We start from the raw sequence: 16472 nt of genomic DNA, 5'->3' as shown, positions 1-16472 counted from the left end.
CATATTTTGATTTGAATATTGGTGTATCTTGGCTTGTGTTCAGTGTGTTTCCCTGAGCACAAAAAGACTAGTATTTGCCTCATCCAGTCATGCACGTGGTGGTCAGAAAGGAAGACCAGACAGGTTATCTGTGTAGACATCATGCAGACTTCCTTCTGTGCCTACATCATGGGTTTACATCTAATTGCTGCATGTTCCACAGGCAATTACCTCACTCACTGTGGAGATCAGGCCAGCCCAGGGCGGGCTGTGGTGGGGACATGTCTCAGCACTCTGTAGGGAAGGAGTCTGTTTGCTACAGGAGAATTTGCTCATTCAGCAACATAATTCAAAGGAAGAGTCATTAGCTAAGTAGTGTCCCCATAGGAAGAAGAAATTGATCATGTAATTAAAAGAAGACTGGTAGAAACCTGTTTTCTACTCCAGATTCTTCCTGATGGTGCTAGCAAGTCTCTAGCACCAAGATTTTGGCATGCAGCAGCTCCTCATCTGCAGCACACATGGGGCTTCATTCCTGCTGTGCTATCCAGTCCAGTGCACTGGAAATCGGGGAACTGTCTGCTCAAGGATGTGTTTGGTGCTATGAAAAAATGCCCAAAATGTCCTTGGTGTTCTTCCTGGCACATCTCTGACCCAGTCTGCATGCTCAGGACTCTGCTCTGCCTGTGTGGCTGCTCAGCCCTTCTGCATGTGAGGTAAGGTATTCAATCTCTCCACCAGGTCAAGGAGGAGCAGAAGGGAGAGGGAATTATCAATTTAGCTCCTTTCAATTATGCTAAAATGTTAAAGAGGCTGAATTTTCACTGTTTTTCCATCCCCACTAGGGACACAAATGGCGCTTGAATTTATTACACTCCAGTCTCAGCCTTCATTTACTACAAATACTTACTTTTACCAAAAGGGAGATTGTGCAGGTGAATCCTGAAGTATGTCTAACATACTGAACTTCCAGAGAGTATAAAGACAAGGTTAGAAAGAATACAGAAAAGAAGGAAAACCAATGAATATTTTGACCAGCCATGTCAGATCTTTCTCCTCACCGAGTCCATACATTTTGCCTGCCTTACTATATAGGAAAAGTCAGAGAGAGGAAACCTTGCACCAAAACACATGTTCACAGTGGGGCTGGATAAAGACACCAGCATCAGGCTGGGAATTCCCAACTACACTTTGCAAACAAAATAGCTTTTCAAAAGGCATACATACATTTTAATGCAAATTCAGGGGGAAGGGAAGAGTAAGAATAGGGATAATAATATACTTACATGTCAGTGAAGAACAAAAATATTGGGACATACTCATTTACCTGTTTGAAGCCTGAGTTTTTTTTATCTCATTATATTAAAAATGCAATATGTTATCATTAAGCTACACTGCTCTTTGGCATAATCAAGGCAGTTTTATTTGCTAAATCATATTTGTGAAATACAATGTATTATGTCAAATTCAGTATCTAAAATAACATTTTAAATACAAAAGTTTTCCCAAGACAAATACTACAAAAATCTCATTGTCTATGTGCATATCTGTCAGTTTCTCTCACAACTTTGGGTCCAGTGTCTAATTTAAATTATGCTTGACTGCAGGGTCAGTCCAACAACTCCCTTAAGATTCAGTCCCCAGCCAGAGGCTTCCAGTTTCTCTGCTTCTCCCATGCTCTGAAGGATAAATTTTCTCTGCAACCAAAGGGTTGAAAAACCAAGAAATCTTGACAGTTTCTTCCTACCCCTCCACAGACCAGCAGTAGAGCCTTCCCCAGTCATCACCAACTAGGAGCTTGGAGGAATTTCTTGAGAAAGAGAGAAAAAGACAAAGAAAACCATGTTTAAGAAGAAGACACAAACAGGATCAAGGTTTTTTCTGTATGTGCAGCAATAGGAGGATGCAATATTCAGGGGTGTACATTATCTTTAAAGTTAAAATTGAAAACCCATGTTAGAGAATATCTGGAGTTTAGTACTTCAAAGATTAAGCTTAGACTTGGATCCAAAATTTCCTAGAGTTCAGTGGGTGAGTTGGGGGCAACTTAACCAGAACAGAAGCTTTTACCCTTCTCTGAGATCTATGGATGTTAAATAATCTGCTGTCCAGATTCAGAATTCAGACTTGTTAGCAGCATGTTCTGGCTTCAGCCAATGAAATCTCTGCTGCATGCAGTGCCACCAACACTAATGAAAGTAACCCTCACCCTGAACGTTCTCCCTTTCAGTGCACATCAACATCACACTCACTGCTCTAAAGCTGAGCATGCAGAATGCAGGAACATTTTATCAACCGTCAAAATTGCAACACTTTCAGAGAAAGAGCTGGTAAGATTTTTTTCAGTACATCATAACATCCTGGAGTAGGAGATAACAACAAATATTACAGCCAGATGACTGCAGGAGGGGCTTGAGTAAACTAAAATACTGCTGGCTGTACAAACTGAGGGAGTTGAACAACAAAGTTGTTTTTTGGCCAGAAACTTCCTGTCCACATTTTAAGGAGGTAGTATCTCCAGCAACTCCTAAGATAGGAGTTATTTCCATGTTGCAGAGATGGTGTAGCAGCTACTAAGTTCTACAACTACTCTGGCCAAAACCTGCCATTGCTCCTGGCTTGTCTCCTACCTATCTAATGACTCCCCCAACATCATTCCCTAATGCACCTAGCCAGGCTAGCTTCTTGAGGAGCTGCTTTTGGCTACAAGAGGTCTGACTGAGCTCTCAAAAGCCCCAAGCTGAGCACACATCAGAATCCCAGCCCCAGGGCCCCTCTGCTGGGCAGTGTCCCCACCTGGACACGGCCAGCGCCGTCACCGCCGGGCTCGTCCTGCTCGCCTTGCCAGTCAGGGCAGCGCTGGGGTTCAGCTCCCGACAGAGAACAAGATGTTTTCCACACTTGTTACCTGTTGTGTGGTTTGAAAATAAATATTTAGAAAGCGTCTAGGGGGCAGCACGGATGAGATTGTTATTATTTACGGTCAGCAAGTTGTTAAGTTGAGAACAAATATATTTAATCTTGGCCTGTGCTGTTGCAAAATAGGCCCATCCCAATTTAATTTGTGGCTATGATAGTTACATGTGCTGACGTGCGGCGGTATCAATTGTGTGCTAAATTGGATTTGTGTATTATTGCTTTCTAAATTGCATGCCTAGTTCAGCAAAATTGTTCATCAGTTTTCACTGGCTCTGTGCTTAATAAGATGCCCCACAATACTTTGCTGCCAGGATATAATACAGCCTATAATTGCCTAGTAAAAAGAAATTACATAAAGCCCTGGTATTATCAACTTATCTAAATCTGCTCATAACAGAACCAATAATTAAAAGCTGTGGACATTTCACATACACACACTTACATACACACACCTAACAACATAATCACAGTTACTCTGGTCTTTCTAATGACTGTGTTTTGTATTAATTTTATTTTCTTTAATGCTCAGGATGAAATGTGGGAATATTTGGTCATTTAAAATAATCCCGTAGTCATCTGAATAGGTTAAGGGAGTATGACCCTGCTTTGATTACACCTTTCAACTCTTTAATAAAGAATGTTGTTCCTGTAGCCATCTGAAAACACACAGCCTTATGCTCATGTGCAAACAGGTGTTGTATTTACGCATCACTGGGTTCCTGGGGTGGGCACAAATCTTTTATATATATAAAAACACAAAAAACAATAATGTTCTGCTGTGCTCCCATAGATGGCTTTTAAGTCCTCATTTAGAAAACTGCTTAAGATATACATTTTAAAAATAGCTAAAATTTCAATGTGTTTAAAAACATGCATGTGCAATTATGCCTGGAAAGACCTGCCATGGGAAGTTATAGACAAGAACTTCAGAAATTCTTAAATGAGACTTTTCTATAGGTAAAGAAAATCCACAAAATGACTACAGAATACCACAGGGATTTTTGAAAGAAAGTTAAGTGTTTTGCTTTCACTTATTGACAAAACAATCTTCGATTAGAGAAGAGAACAAAAGCAAATATGAAGTTTCCACTGCCAGACTGTCTCACATCTGGCATCTCAGGTGTTCTTACAACTTTCCTAGAAGCATCTTGTTCTGGCTATTCTGAGGCATGACAAAAGGTTTGATAAGCATCTGGTTAGGCCATTAAACATACAGAAGCATATTAAAAATATTTTCACATAGCAATCTAAGCAATGCTGATGCCAAGTTCCATGAACAGCACTTCTGAAGATCTCTGTGGTAATGCCCAATTACTGTATAATATCTTTTTTTTTTTTTTTTGCAGATGTTACATCTATAGCTCTATATTTATGCAAATTGCATGCCTAAAATTGAAGTAATAGAAAATGTCTGTAATGAGGACCACAGCAAATAAGTGGAGTAAATTACACATAATAACACCACAATTCCTTTCTCATAGAAAAAGTGCTAGGAAGAGAAGAAAGCTGTGCTATTTAGGATGTGTCTTTAAAGCTTTCTGACAGGTTTCAGCTCCTGTATTTGTTAGAACAGAGAAGTGAGCTTGAGTTCCTTTTAGTTCCAGTCAGCACCATAGTCCCACCATCTCATTAACCTCAGCTCTGTGAGAACTCCATGGTATCAGCTTCAGCTGCACACAGCCTTGAATAAACAGCTCCAAGCACTCCAAGCCTGCTGCTGGCCTCCTACCAGTTTGAAGGACTTCTGACTTCTTTTAAGGTGGCAAAGACAGCAAACCTCTCTGTTCCATCCCAGAGCAGGATCTGGCACTGCCCACTCTGCTGTGATGCCAGGTTACTTTAGTACAGGCCATCAGCAGAGGTGCCAAGGCAGTGGAGTTTCTGGAGCCAGGACTATTTCCAGCCATTGGTGTATAGGTTCATGCAGAAAGGTGATCTTCTGAGACAGAACCCATGGGAGAGCCTGTGGAAAAGCCTTCAGCTTCATCCAGGTGTGCTGACTCAGTTGTGCTCTCTGTCTCCAAGTTGGGGCAGTTGCCGCCCACCACTGTTGCTGGTCACAGAAAGACTACAGCAGTTGCCCACACCATCTCCCCTTCACACCATGGTGCTCACATCCCCTCTTCCTCCTCCAACCAAGCAAGGCCTGCAGCACTGTGTCCCCCCAGTGCAGCTCCAGCCCACGCTGTGGTCATACCTGTGCCACCTGGCTCTTCCATCAGGCCGCTCGGCGCTCTCAGCCCAGCACCTTGCCCTGGGGTAGTGCTGTACTTCATCTTCCACAGCTGTGCCAGTGAGGGGGTAAACATGGAAAAAGCATGGATTGTAACAATTAGAGAGAGATTCAGCTCCTGCTTCCCAGCAAGGGAATTGGACTTCTAACACCAGGATTTCACAGCTGTCTCCCTGTCTGTCACTGTGCTGCAGGGTGTCATGCTGGAGGAACGTATGCAGGGAGCTGGTGGGGTTGCAAGGCTGACATACTATTGAAAATCCCAGTAACCCAGGAAGTACACCAACCATACTGGAGGCAGAATCAGCTGTGAATTCCTACTCATGAAAAAGAAGGTGTTAATATATTGAGATGTGAACTCTCAGAAACCATTTTCAAACATTTCTGAGGAGTGATAGAATTTTTTCTTTCAGAATCACCCCAGAACATTATCAAAATTCTCCCTGTATGGCAAGAAGTCCTCTTGTCAGGAGGATAAAAGTTGATAGGAAGACAATATTTTACTCTGACTTTCATTTTCTGCCCTCTGCTGCACTGTTAAGAACGTGGCAGGGGCTTTTAGTAGCTCTGTCCCTTCATTTAGAATAAAAATCTCAGCCTCTGGTCTACAATGAATCAGGATTCCTTTTCCTCTCTCCCATCCACCTACCCTCACCACTCCATCTGTGCTTCCTGTGATGATGATGCTGCGTGTGTCCCAGTCCATCACTTCAGCAAAGCAGCAGCAAGCGATGTGGCAGCTGGGGCTGCCGGCAGTGCTGGTGCTTGCCAGGAGCTGGCCATTGACTGTCCACAGGTACAGGTAAGATCCAGCACAAGAGACAATGTCACCCTGGAACAGAGCAAGAGGCAGTCTCTCAAAGTCCCACACTCATCCTGCTCATAACTTTTAAATGCTGGTTAGAAATTGCTGGTTAGAATTGCTCTGATGTAAATTCTGACCATAGTTTTTTCTACTGGGCAGAAGATATAAACCAGACAAAGTAAAAATGACTTTTTTTTTTTTTCATAAAAAATTCTGACACTTCCACATCACAGAAACATGAAACAACTGTCTCAGATTTAGCAAGATAATGCAGAAAAAGGGTTTTTTTCCCACACTTTTAAATGAAAACATTTAATGAAATGTTCCCTTTCTGTTTACCATAAAATCCAGGCTTTTAGTAATGAAAGCAGACTCACAGTCTGGCCCAGCTACCATCAGGGACAGGGGCTGTGCACAAGCAGTGCCTAGCACATGTTCTGGGCCAGAACTAGTGCTCTTATAAGTTTTACAAATAAGCATTCCCTGAAACGAGGACGTGGCGTTCACCTGCTTAGCTAGGAAGCCTTTGGTGATTTCACAATCCTCCTCTGCCCCTCACAGGGAGCTCACTGTCATCGCATTTCTACACTGTGTTCTGCATTTGACCAATGACCAGCTCTGCACCCAGTGACCTGCACTTGTGATGCAGAAAACATCCTTTGCACCTCTCCCCTCCATTCCATGCAGGTGCAGCCTCAGCAGAGACTATTTATAAGGAGCAAATACACAGGTTAGTCTTTAGGGAAACACAAAGAATCCAGAGCCAATGCTGCAACTGTAAATGATCTAATCAAAAGTGCATTTTGATCAAGTTATTAACATGACTTTTCTACTCTTGATCCATAGTAAAATCAGCTAAATAGAACCTCAACAGCAAAGTCATGTGATTCTGAGAAAGGACAGACATTTAAGTGTAGACACATTCAAGGACACATTTAAGTGTGCCCTTAAATTAGCAGCATGCATCTGGTTTAAGTCAACTAACACTTTACTTCACTCCTGCCTCATTTGGGGCCAGGGCACTTCACACTGCTGGGCAGAATTCTGGAGATAAAAAATGATAGATAGCATGTTCAAAACAGAGCTGCCAATAATTCAAGAGATTAAATTTCAGCTACCTTATCTGCATGAGAGTACATGATGTCCAGGCATTTGGCAATAATCTACAGTGTTTTTCAGGTCTGGATCAGGGATTTAAAACTAACTGAAATAATTACAGCCAGCTTTTACAATCCTCCTTAGTGTATGAACGTTTCGGGACAGTTCTTATTTTGAGTCTACACTACACAAATACCATGGGGTTTGGATCTATAGATGGAACTTCTAGATGTTCAAGCAACTCCCACAATCATATAATGAAGAGCTATATAGGGTTCTTGTTTCACTGTTTTTCGTTTTTGTTTTTTTTTTTCCAAACTTTGCTTTGAACCATTCTGAATTTTTCTGGAAAAAACCCAGGCTACCCATCATGTAATTTTGTGTCAATCAAAACACTGTAGCACAATGGAAGCACTTTGTTTCTATTTTCATGTAGCTTTATATAAATAGAGAAGAATTAAACAAAAATTACATTTGAGAATTAAGTGTTCTGTTTTGCTAACGTCAAAAAGAATTTTTTAATCCACAAGATAGGGACCTTTTTTTTCCCTTGAAGCTTCAGTCATACTTTTCTAAAGTTTTTCCTCTATTAAATGAACCTTTTGATATACTATTATCCAAAGAGCTTAACCCTTTGCCCTCCAATAGAGTGGAGATCATTCATTTGGATCAGTGAGCAGACTGTTCCTGGCACAGACAGTTTGGGACAGTTCCAGGAGAGCAGGTACCTGAAAAGGCTGCTGGACTGGCTGGTGCAGAATGCAGAGAACTCTGTCCCCCTGGGATCTCGAGCAGCTCTGTGCCAGCCCTCTCCTTCATTTCTGAGTGCTTGGCACTGCTTCAGCTCACTTCACAAGGGACCAGCAAGATATTCTGAACTGGCCTGCTGAGGCCACTGGCCACTTTACACTAACCAGGACTGCTAGGGCTGGGAGATGAGCTGGCACTGAACAGACACCCTAATTCCCAGCCTCAAATTGCTGGCCATCAGACTGCATGGTTAATAAAGCTCTGATAGGAGATGACTGTTTGGCACAGACCAAGTAGAGAATATCTGCCTGGTTTCTTACTGCTGTGAACTCAATTTTGGTTTTGTACAATACCCAGGACTGGATTCAACCTTGAATTGCTTGAGCAGCTGAAACTTTGTTCTACTATATTAACAGAGAGAAAAAAAAACCCCACCAAATGCGAAAGTAGCATTTTTGGGGGGTAAAAGGTTGGGACAATAAAAATCCCATCCAGTGTGTTTACAATAAGATCCAATACAGAATATTTTCCTGTTGACATGCATGAAATTGTGGCCAGGTCGAGACCTCAACAGATTTACACCCACTGCTATCAGGAGCTCTTCCTGCATCTGGGAGTGGAAAGGAAAGGAAAAAGCCAACAACATATCACTGCAAAGGTGTAAGGCAGTTGTCACCTGAGCTGGCAGACTGCAGTCTAATGTGTCTCAGCTGCATGAATGTCAGGAAAAATTAATGAAATAACAGGGGCAACAAGGTTGTGGGTGAGACAAATCCAGGAGGTACTAAGGTAATACTTCATGCTCCATAAACTAAAAGTTGTTTAATCCTGCTATCTGTCTATCCACAGAGGCTTCTTAGCTACTTAGCTACTCAGTCTGAGATGTTGCTTTTAGTGCTCCCCTCTCATCATTAAGAACACTATTAGCAATCTCAGTAGAAAGAAAAAAAAATCAATGTATCCGACTCTCAGGATGTTTTTATGTTGGGAAAAGCACCCATTACATTATCATGAAATGTTCATGGATGCATCAGAAGAAAGATGATAAATGAAGATCTTACTGTTGAATTGTTGATGGCAACAGAACGGAGGCTTTCCTGGTGGGCAGGAAGCTGGTTTATGAACGTCAGCTGGTTCAGGTCCCAGATGATGCACGTTCTGTCATCGGATCCACTCACAAAGATGCTGTAGGTTAGAGATGCAGCCAGGCAGGTCACTGCCTGAGTGTGTCCATACAAAGCCTGGTGGGGAAAACCAACCAATAAACCACAGCAGACGGTGGGTGGTTTACTAGGGAACCACGGTCCTACCTCGATTGCTTAGTAAAGAACAAGCAACGTAGTCATTCTTTGGAGGACTGAAGAGGGAATGAGGGGGAAATTCCAAAGGATATTACAGAGAATCATCCTTGTCCTCAACTCATAGTTGAAGAAAGCTGAGGGTCTAAGAGATTATATGACTTGCCCAAACTACACAGGGATTCAGTCCCCTTGGCCTACTCCTCGTACTCTAAGACAGTTCTTTGTGCCCAGAAAGAAAAAAAAAGTAATTTTTCACTTCAGTCCATGCAGTTGTAACTAACATTTATGCTTGGAAATTTTTCAATATTTAAACAACTTTTTGAAATACAATTTGTTAAGATGCAATTCAGTAACCTTCTGAGTCTTATGTTTCTGTGTATCTGAACAAGTGTTAATACATTTCTAATATTGGTTGAGGAGAAACAGCATTTATGGAGAATTCTTGCTTTAAAGCCATGTAGGAATGCCTTTCTCTTTCATCATTACACAATATTCTTTTGTTGATTTCATCTTATAGGTTCAGAGACATAAGGAGTGCCCAGTTAAACTTAGCTTTATTCAAACAGTTTCTTTAAAACAGAAACATGCTGTAGCCATGATATTTTCTGAAAAATCCTTTCCTTAGGATTTTTCCCTCCTGAGAAGCTGAGGCCTCAGGAACAAAATGTAAACAATTCTTACCTGCTGCTGTGGAATGCCACAGGTGGATCTGTTCTTGGTCTCATGTGGTTGTTTCTAATTAATGGCCAATCACAGTCCACATGTCCAGACTGTCTCGGTCAGAGACAAACCTTTGTTATCATTCTTTTTCTATTCTTAGCTTAGCCTTCTGATGAAATCCTTTCTTCTATTCTTTTAACATAGTTTTAATATAATATATATCATAAAATAATAAATCAAGCCTTCTGAAACATGGAGTCAGATCCTAGTCTCTTCCCTCATCCTGGGACCCCTGTGAACACTGCCACAAGATGTTTTAGGCAATTTAACAGCACAGATAGAAGGCATGGGTTGAAGTATGCTGCTAAAAATTGCGTTATGCAGCGTTCTCAAGTGACAGCAGTGTAGACTTCTGCTACATAGTGTCACCATGATATTTTATGAAAAATTCCTTTGCCAGGATTTCTTCTTCTGGGAAGATGGGAAGCTTCAGCTTCTCCCTGTTTTGCTGCTTTGGAATGTGGTTTGGAGAATTGTTTACCCAGCATGTGAATTGTTTTAATTTAATGACCAATCCCAGTCCAGCTACATCAGGACTCTGGTCAGTCACAGGTTTTTTATTATCATTCTTTTCTAGCCTTTGGTCTGTATCCTTTCCATATAGTTTGGTATAGTTTTAGTGTATAATTTCTTTTAATATACTACAATAAAATAAAATAATAAATCAGCCTTCTGAGAACTTGTAGTCAGATTCTCATCTCTCACTTCATTCTGGGACCCACAACACCACAACAACATAACCACAGGAAACGACTGTAAAACCTGTAGGACAGCAGAGAAAAAGTCCTTCACAACTTTCTTAAAAAGCCTTTCAGGGCTCGTGTTTTAGCTGCCTTACTGTGAAAAATCAGACCCACCAGTTTTATTTTTTGGTTTTCAAAGGAAATGCCTATTGCTTGCTGGCTTTCTTTTTATGACATTATTAGCACATTTCTAGATTCTATCTCAGTTCAGCACGAGGCAGGGGAGCCACATGTACCAGATGGCTTTTCTGGACACACCTTGCCCTCTTTCCCAGCACATGAGTGTGAGACTGAACTCTTGCTGGCTAACATGTGCTGCCACTTGCCAAGGTCATCAGGACAACAGCAATCAAACATCAATCCACCAGTGAAGAAGCTGAGCTGCAGCAGCTCTGTATTACTGAAGGTCTCCTGCAACTGTGAGGGATGACTTTCAGCTTGAGACTTACTCCATTCACAAGAACTGTCAACTATACATACTAGCACAAAATTAGCTCTCTAACTGTGGTTTTCAGAAGTCAGAAACACTCTCACCTAAGCACGGAAAAGAAGGCTCAGTGATAGCTTTGGGCTGGCTGTGGAACATGCTTTTACAAAGGACTGGGCATAATCAAATGCCTGCACTTGAGAACTGTGCAAGACTGCTGCAAAAAGGGCTGGGACAAGGCAGGTTGAAGGGCTCAAAATTTCCTCTCCTTTCTCCAAAGGATAAAAGAAAACATATCCAGTGTGAAAGCATCCAAACTGCCAAATCAAGCCAAGCTAAGCCCCTGCACAAGTTTCACTAAAACATTTTTTCTTTTTTATTATAACCCATCAAGATTCTACTTGGCAGTGAAACACTTTAAACACAAGCTGAGTGTGGAAGAGATGGAGAGACCTGCACACAATTACAGCATCAGCTTCAACCCAGCAGTCTCAATGCACATCCATGAAAAAAAGTCTCATGCCTTTGACTCCCCACATCTTTTCATTATCACTCTGCAAAGACTGACAGATTTTTCCTTAATGGGAAATATCCTGCAGCATATTCACATAAAGATCTCGAGGCCTATCTCCAAGGTATTTTAACAAATATCAAAAGACAAAAAAGAAAGCCAGCTTCACTGCAAGGATGTTTAGCCAAAGAAAACTTAAACCAAATTTGACCATTGAACTTAACTGGCTGACAAGGACACAGACATGCTCCACACCTTCCTGAGAGGTCTGTGAGGCAGAGAGGACACCTTGCTCCAGTGTTTTGCTTGGCCCAGAAGTTCTGGAGACTGGATTGCACAGATCCCTCTGCTAGTAAATTGCATGGATCAATACTGAGGCAATTATGCTCAATCTTTAGTGTTCCACAGAACTGTGGAAGCAGATCCCACTAGAGAGGCAAAAGCTACATTTTTCTGCAGAAATATAGTTTCTGTACTTTACTACATTCCAAACCAGAATGTGTCAGTCCCATGAGACAGCTGGTAAGTGAATAGCATCCACTTTATAGCACATAAGCTGTTCTTAAGCAAAGCTCACTCTCTCAGGAAATTTTTTGTTCAGCAGAAAAAGCAGCCACCATGAAACAGTGAATTACAGGAAAGCAGAGAGTAATTCACTGGAAGACATTTAGAACCATAGTTCAAGTTTACATCCAGTCCAGACAGTTATAAAAAGAAAAAAAAAAGTCTGCTGGCAAAGTAAAGGAAAAAATACAAAATTTGTAATTGCATGATCTCATCCCACCTTGTGGATTTTGGGTAATACCAAATTAATCACAGCAGAACACATCAGCAAAGCTGATTTGAGATTGTTAAAGATATTATAGTGCAGATGAAAGACAGCCTCTTTGGCTGCCTGAAACTCAGACTGACCCCCTAACTGGTATTGTTTATTTGCTGCTGAAAATTATTGCTTATCATTTTCTCTGCTGCTATTTCTTCCATTTCTATATTAATGTCCTCCTTTGAAACAATAACCAGCTGGATTAAAAGGTCATTAGATCTTGTCTCATATTTCTGTCTTCTACAGCATTTAACATCATAAACCTCAAAAGAGAGGCTGCTCTAAAACAGTTTCCCCTGCTAATTTCGACTCAAATTCCAACGGGAATTTCTGATAAATAAAGATCGAAATACTTCTCTGGCATTACAGCAGACAATGAAGTTTTCACTTCATTTAATGATAAATAAAATATGTTTTGGCTTAAGGTAGGAACGGCACTGAAATATCTGAATCCCCCTCCAGAACAAACAAACAGAAGAAGCTTCAAACACTTGGAGACCTTGGTGATCAATTAACCCTTTGTCTGCCTAAAAGTAGCAGACTTTTTAATCAAGAGTATCTTCATTTCTTTAGGGAAGAAGGGCCCCATGCTGTCTTCCAGATATGATAGTGGCATACTCTAGTTCTACTTGTAAAGCTGAGAACTCACCATAGCTGAACCACACAAATCTTGCATGAGAATTCAATTTTGTAAATGAAATAGCATGTATACAGGTGGTTGGTGACTATAGATGAGTAAAAATCAACAACCACTTCAAGGCTTTGGATAATGACAACAAAAACTATAGCTTTCCTATTGGATGCATCCCTCCCTCACAGAGTGACAGATAAACCTTTGATGTTCTGAATTCAGGCTGAGAAAAAAGAATCAAGAACTTTGCCTGGCTGGGGCTTCATGTCCACTAGCTAAGTTTGCAGGATATTTTAGAGATCCTGTCCATTGTTGTAGCAGCCCAGAACAAATTATGAACATCTCCAGGTGATACTTGTTTTTGAATATAACCCAAGGGCTGCACTTCAAGAGAGGAAAATATGCCTTATCTTCATTATTTCTTTTATCATTATAAACTTTGAAAATGCTACTAAAGGGAAAAAATCCACCAAGTGGCACTCATAGCTATGAGCTGTTGGTATAAGGCTTATTATCAGCTCCTGCCCTGATACAGGCTGTCACCTGCTTATTACTGCTTTTTTCCTGCCTTCTTATTCAACAAAGGTGCTTCTTCTGACAATCATCTGAAAGATAAAAACCTTATCTTCTGGGTTTCCTCAAGTTTCCATAGCAGAAAAGCCCCAGTACTTACCTGTCTCAGGTTTAGACATTTCACTTTGTCCTTGACCAGGGAGAATTCCCAGACACACACAACTGAGCTTGTTCCAGATGTGATGATGGTGGTTGCTGAAGGACACACTGCACAGAGGCACTTTCCCCAGTCTGCCATGCACTCAAATGTAGTCACATTCTGTACAAGAAAGCATCTTTAAGTCAAATTATCATTGGGTGATACTATGTATTTATTATTACCAAATGGCAGATTCAATTTTCAAAACTGACCCTCCATATTTTAAACATAAGAAAGAAAAGCTCATCATAACCAGTCTGTATGTGGGCACAGCTGTGAACCTGTGGACCTGCACAGGCTGTGGCTACATGCAGCTGTGCCATCTTCCAGGGACCAAAGAGGAATGCTGAACAAAGCTCAGTATCTCATGTCTTAGGAGATCTGGGTCCCAATTCCTTTTGGGCCACACTTCCTACACAACTTCAGGAAAGCTCATTCTGCCAACCATATTGTAACCAAAGGCAAACATTCCATGTAGATTGAAAAGAAGTCTCAGGCTGTGATGGCCACTGCCAACAGAGTTATTGCCAGGTCCTCAAACCCCCCCTTATTTGGATTGAAAAGCCAAAAGACAAAGCACTAAATTCCACTCTGTGCTCTGTTAGCAGCACCCAAATCAGTCTAAAGCAGTGTCAGGTCTGTTACACACTGCTACAATCATCCTCCTGCACATTCTGCATCAGCTCTCCCCCACACAACTGGGACAACAGTCTGGTGCCAATGATTCTGGTGGAGCTGGATGGCACAGCTACAAATCCCCCACCACAGACAGAACAAACCTTTACCTACTTAAAGCAAGGACTAAAGTTCTTTATAAGCCCATGTCCACCAGCACTGCTGACCCAGAGAAAATTCAAGCTGGACTCCTAACTATTACTCACAATGACTGTATAATCACATTCACTGTGCTCAGCATCACCCTGAGTTTTGAAGTGACAAACTGAATAATTGATGCCTGCAGCAACACTATGAACTGCTAAGCACTGATTTTATTAGACAGGGAGCAGAAATTAAAATATATCTCATGGCTTTTTCATTTCCATTGACTTTGGGTATGTCTGTAAAAACATAATGAATGCCACTTGCATAAATATCCAAGTCAGTATCTTGCTGAATTACATGTTATGCTATTCTGGTAACTAAGCTAATTCAGAATTCTTTGCATAGCATCATCCCAAATACATCCAAAAATCAGTGTATTTATGGCAGAGGAAGAAACTAGATCTGTCAAGTGCCCTAACAAGCAGTGGGATGATATAGACCATTTATTTTTAACAGCAAAGAATTAAGAGTATTAACTTCATTATTTTGAATGAATGCACTGGGCTATGCTAGAGCCCAAGGGGAATTGACAGATGGTTCTGCCTTAATTCCAGCAGAAATTTCTGCACAATGAAATTTCTAATCAGTGACCAGGAGACATTGTGTTGTCCTTATGACCTATGGACAACACAATCGCTAGATGGAAAACTTGAGATAATTTAGAGGCAAATGCCATGTTTTTGAGCAGTTTAAAATCATTTTACACTATCTTGGATATCCAGCTTGACATTCTTCAAGAAGGTTGACTGTGAGAAAGTTCTGTACAGCATCCTCTGAAATCAGCTCCCCAACAGCCTCTGAAATGGGTGCCCAAACCAGTCAAAGATGACAACATCTAACCAATTTCTTGAATTTTTAGAGTTTTTCTTATTTACCTTCTCAGATCCATAGGTGCCAAAGCAGCAGGTGAAGTCCTCAAATCCCCAGCAGAATGTTTTACTCCAAAGAGGAGGAATCAAAATTTTATTTCTTTCAACAGCCAGAATGCCTTTCTCTGTATGGACAATGTGCCCAATAGCTCCCTTGGGATAGTCTGGAAGACAGAGAAAATATTTAATTCTGTTAGGTTTAGAGCACTCATCTTTTCTCCTTGCATAGCTTGTGTGTTGAGGCTGGCAAGTCTCACATCTGGGCTCAGTGCTTTGCCCAGGCCCACAGACAGAAATCCACTCTGAAAGTGAAATTCCACACACAATAGTGGAAATACTGCTCTCCAGTGGACAGCATAAATGCATGTGGAGAGGGTGACTTGGAAGAAAAAATGTTCCAAACCCCACAAGAGAAGTTGCAAGAAATTTTCAGTGCTCACTCCTAATACAAGGATGGAAAAATCACAGTTGGCAGAAGGGATCTTGATTGAACCAGCTCGTGCAAAGCTGTGAGACTACTTTTGTGATCTTGAAAATCCAGATTCATCCTATCCAAAAGTTGTGTACTTGTTAGCTCAGAAAATGGAACACAGCCCTCGCTGCACCTTTTATGGTAACTGGTGAGAGCTTCAGATTTTGCAGACTGCTCACAAAAGGAGGAAGAATTCCACTTGAGTGAAGGAACAGCCCAGTCTCTCTTCCTGCTGAACCTTTCCCTTGAGCATTCCTAGATGGATGTGGTTTCGTGAAGAGCTAGAACAAAGGAATGTCATTGAAAAATGAATCTCTATTTGCAAGACCATGCAGGAGAAACAACTGTTTAAATCCTTAATCACAGACTCCAGGACCACCATACATAAACCTCTTCATTAAAATAAAACCTTACACCTACTACATTTTCATCAGACTACATCCCTCCATCCCTCAGAGAGACAGAAAGTTAATCCCAACAATTCTAGACAAGAAAGAAAACACAGGTGAGACTTTGAGCTGGGTTTTTGTTGACTGGACCCATTCCCAGACTAATGATTACTTGTGTGGCTGTACTGAAAGAGCAGAACCCAGAGCTGATGTTGCAGCTGTATGGGATACAACAGGAACAGCATGGTTGGAAAGTGGGGGTGCCTAC

General features: G+C 41.3%; 1 protein-coding gene across 1 annotated transcript in view; it reads right to left on the bottom strand.

Annotated features, from left to right (window-relative positions):
* Positions 1-1225: 1225 nt before the first annotated feature.
* The window catches only part of WDFY4 (WDFY family member 4), a 117723-nt gene continuing 102476 nt past the window's right edge, over positions 1226-16472 (bottom strand). The window contains exons 55-62 of the mRNA XM_018910821.3: positions 15949-16096; positions 15350-15507; positions 13614-13772; positions 8846-9025; positions 5781-5963; positions 5096-5183; positions 2776-2887; positions 1226-1789 (exon numbers count right to left, since the gene is read on the bottom strand). Of these exons, the coding sequence (XP_018766366.3) occupies positions 1723-1789; positions 2776-2887; positions 5096-5183; positions 5781-5963; positions 8846-9025; positions 13614-13772; positions 15350-15507; positions 15949-16096 (1095 nt within the window). The 3' untranslated portion in view covers positions 1226-1722. The remainder of the gene's footprint in view (positions 1790-2775; positions 2888-5095; positions 5184-5780; positions 5964-8845; positions 9026-13613; positions 13773-15349; positions 15508-15948; positions 16097-16472) is intronic.

Source organism: Serinus canaria, chromosome 6 (assembly GCF_022539315.1).
Source record: "Serinus canaria isolate serCan28SL12 chromosome 6, serCan2020, whole genome shotgun sequence".
In the NCBI taxonomy this organism is placed as follows: domain Eukaryota; kingdom Metazoa; phylum Chordata; class Aves; order Passeriformes; family Fringillidae; genus Serinus; species Serinus canaria.
The sequence above is the reverse complement of the archived record's forward strand: the minus strand, read 5'-3'. Positions and strand labels throughout refer to the sequence as shown.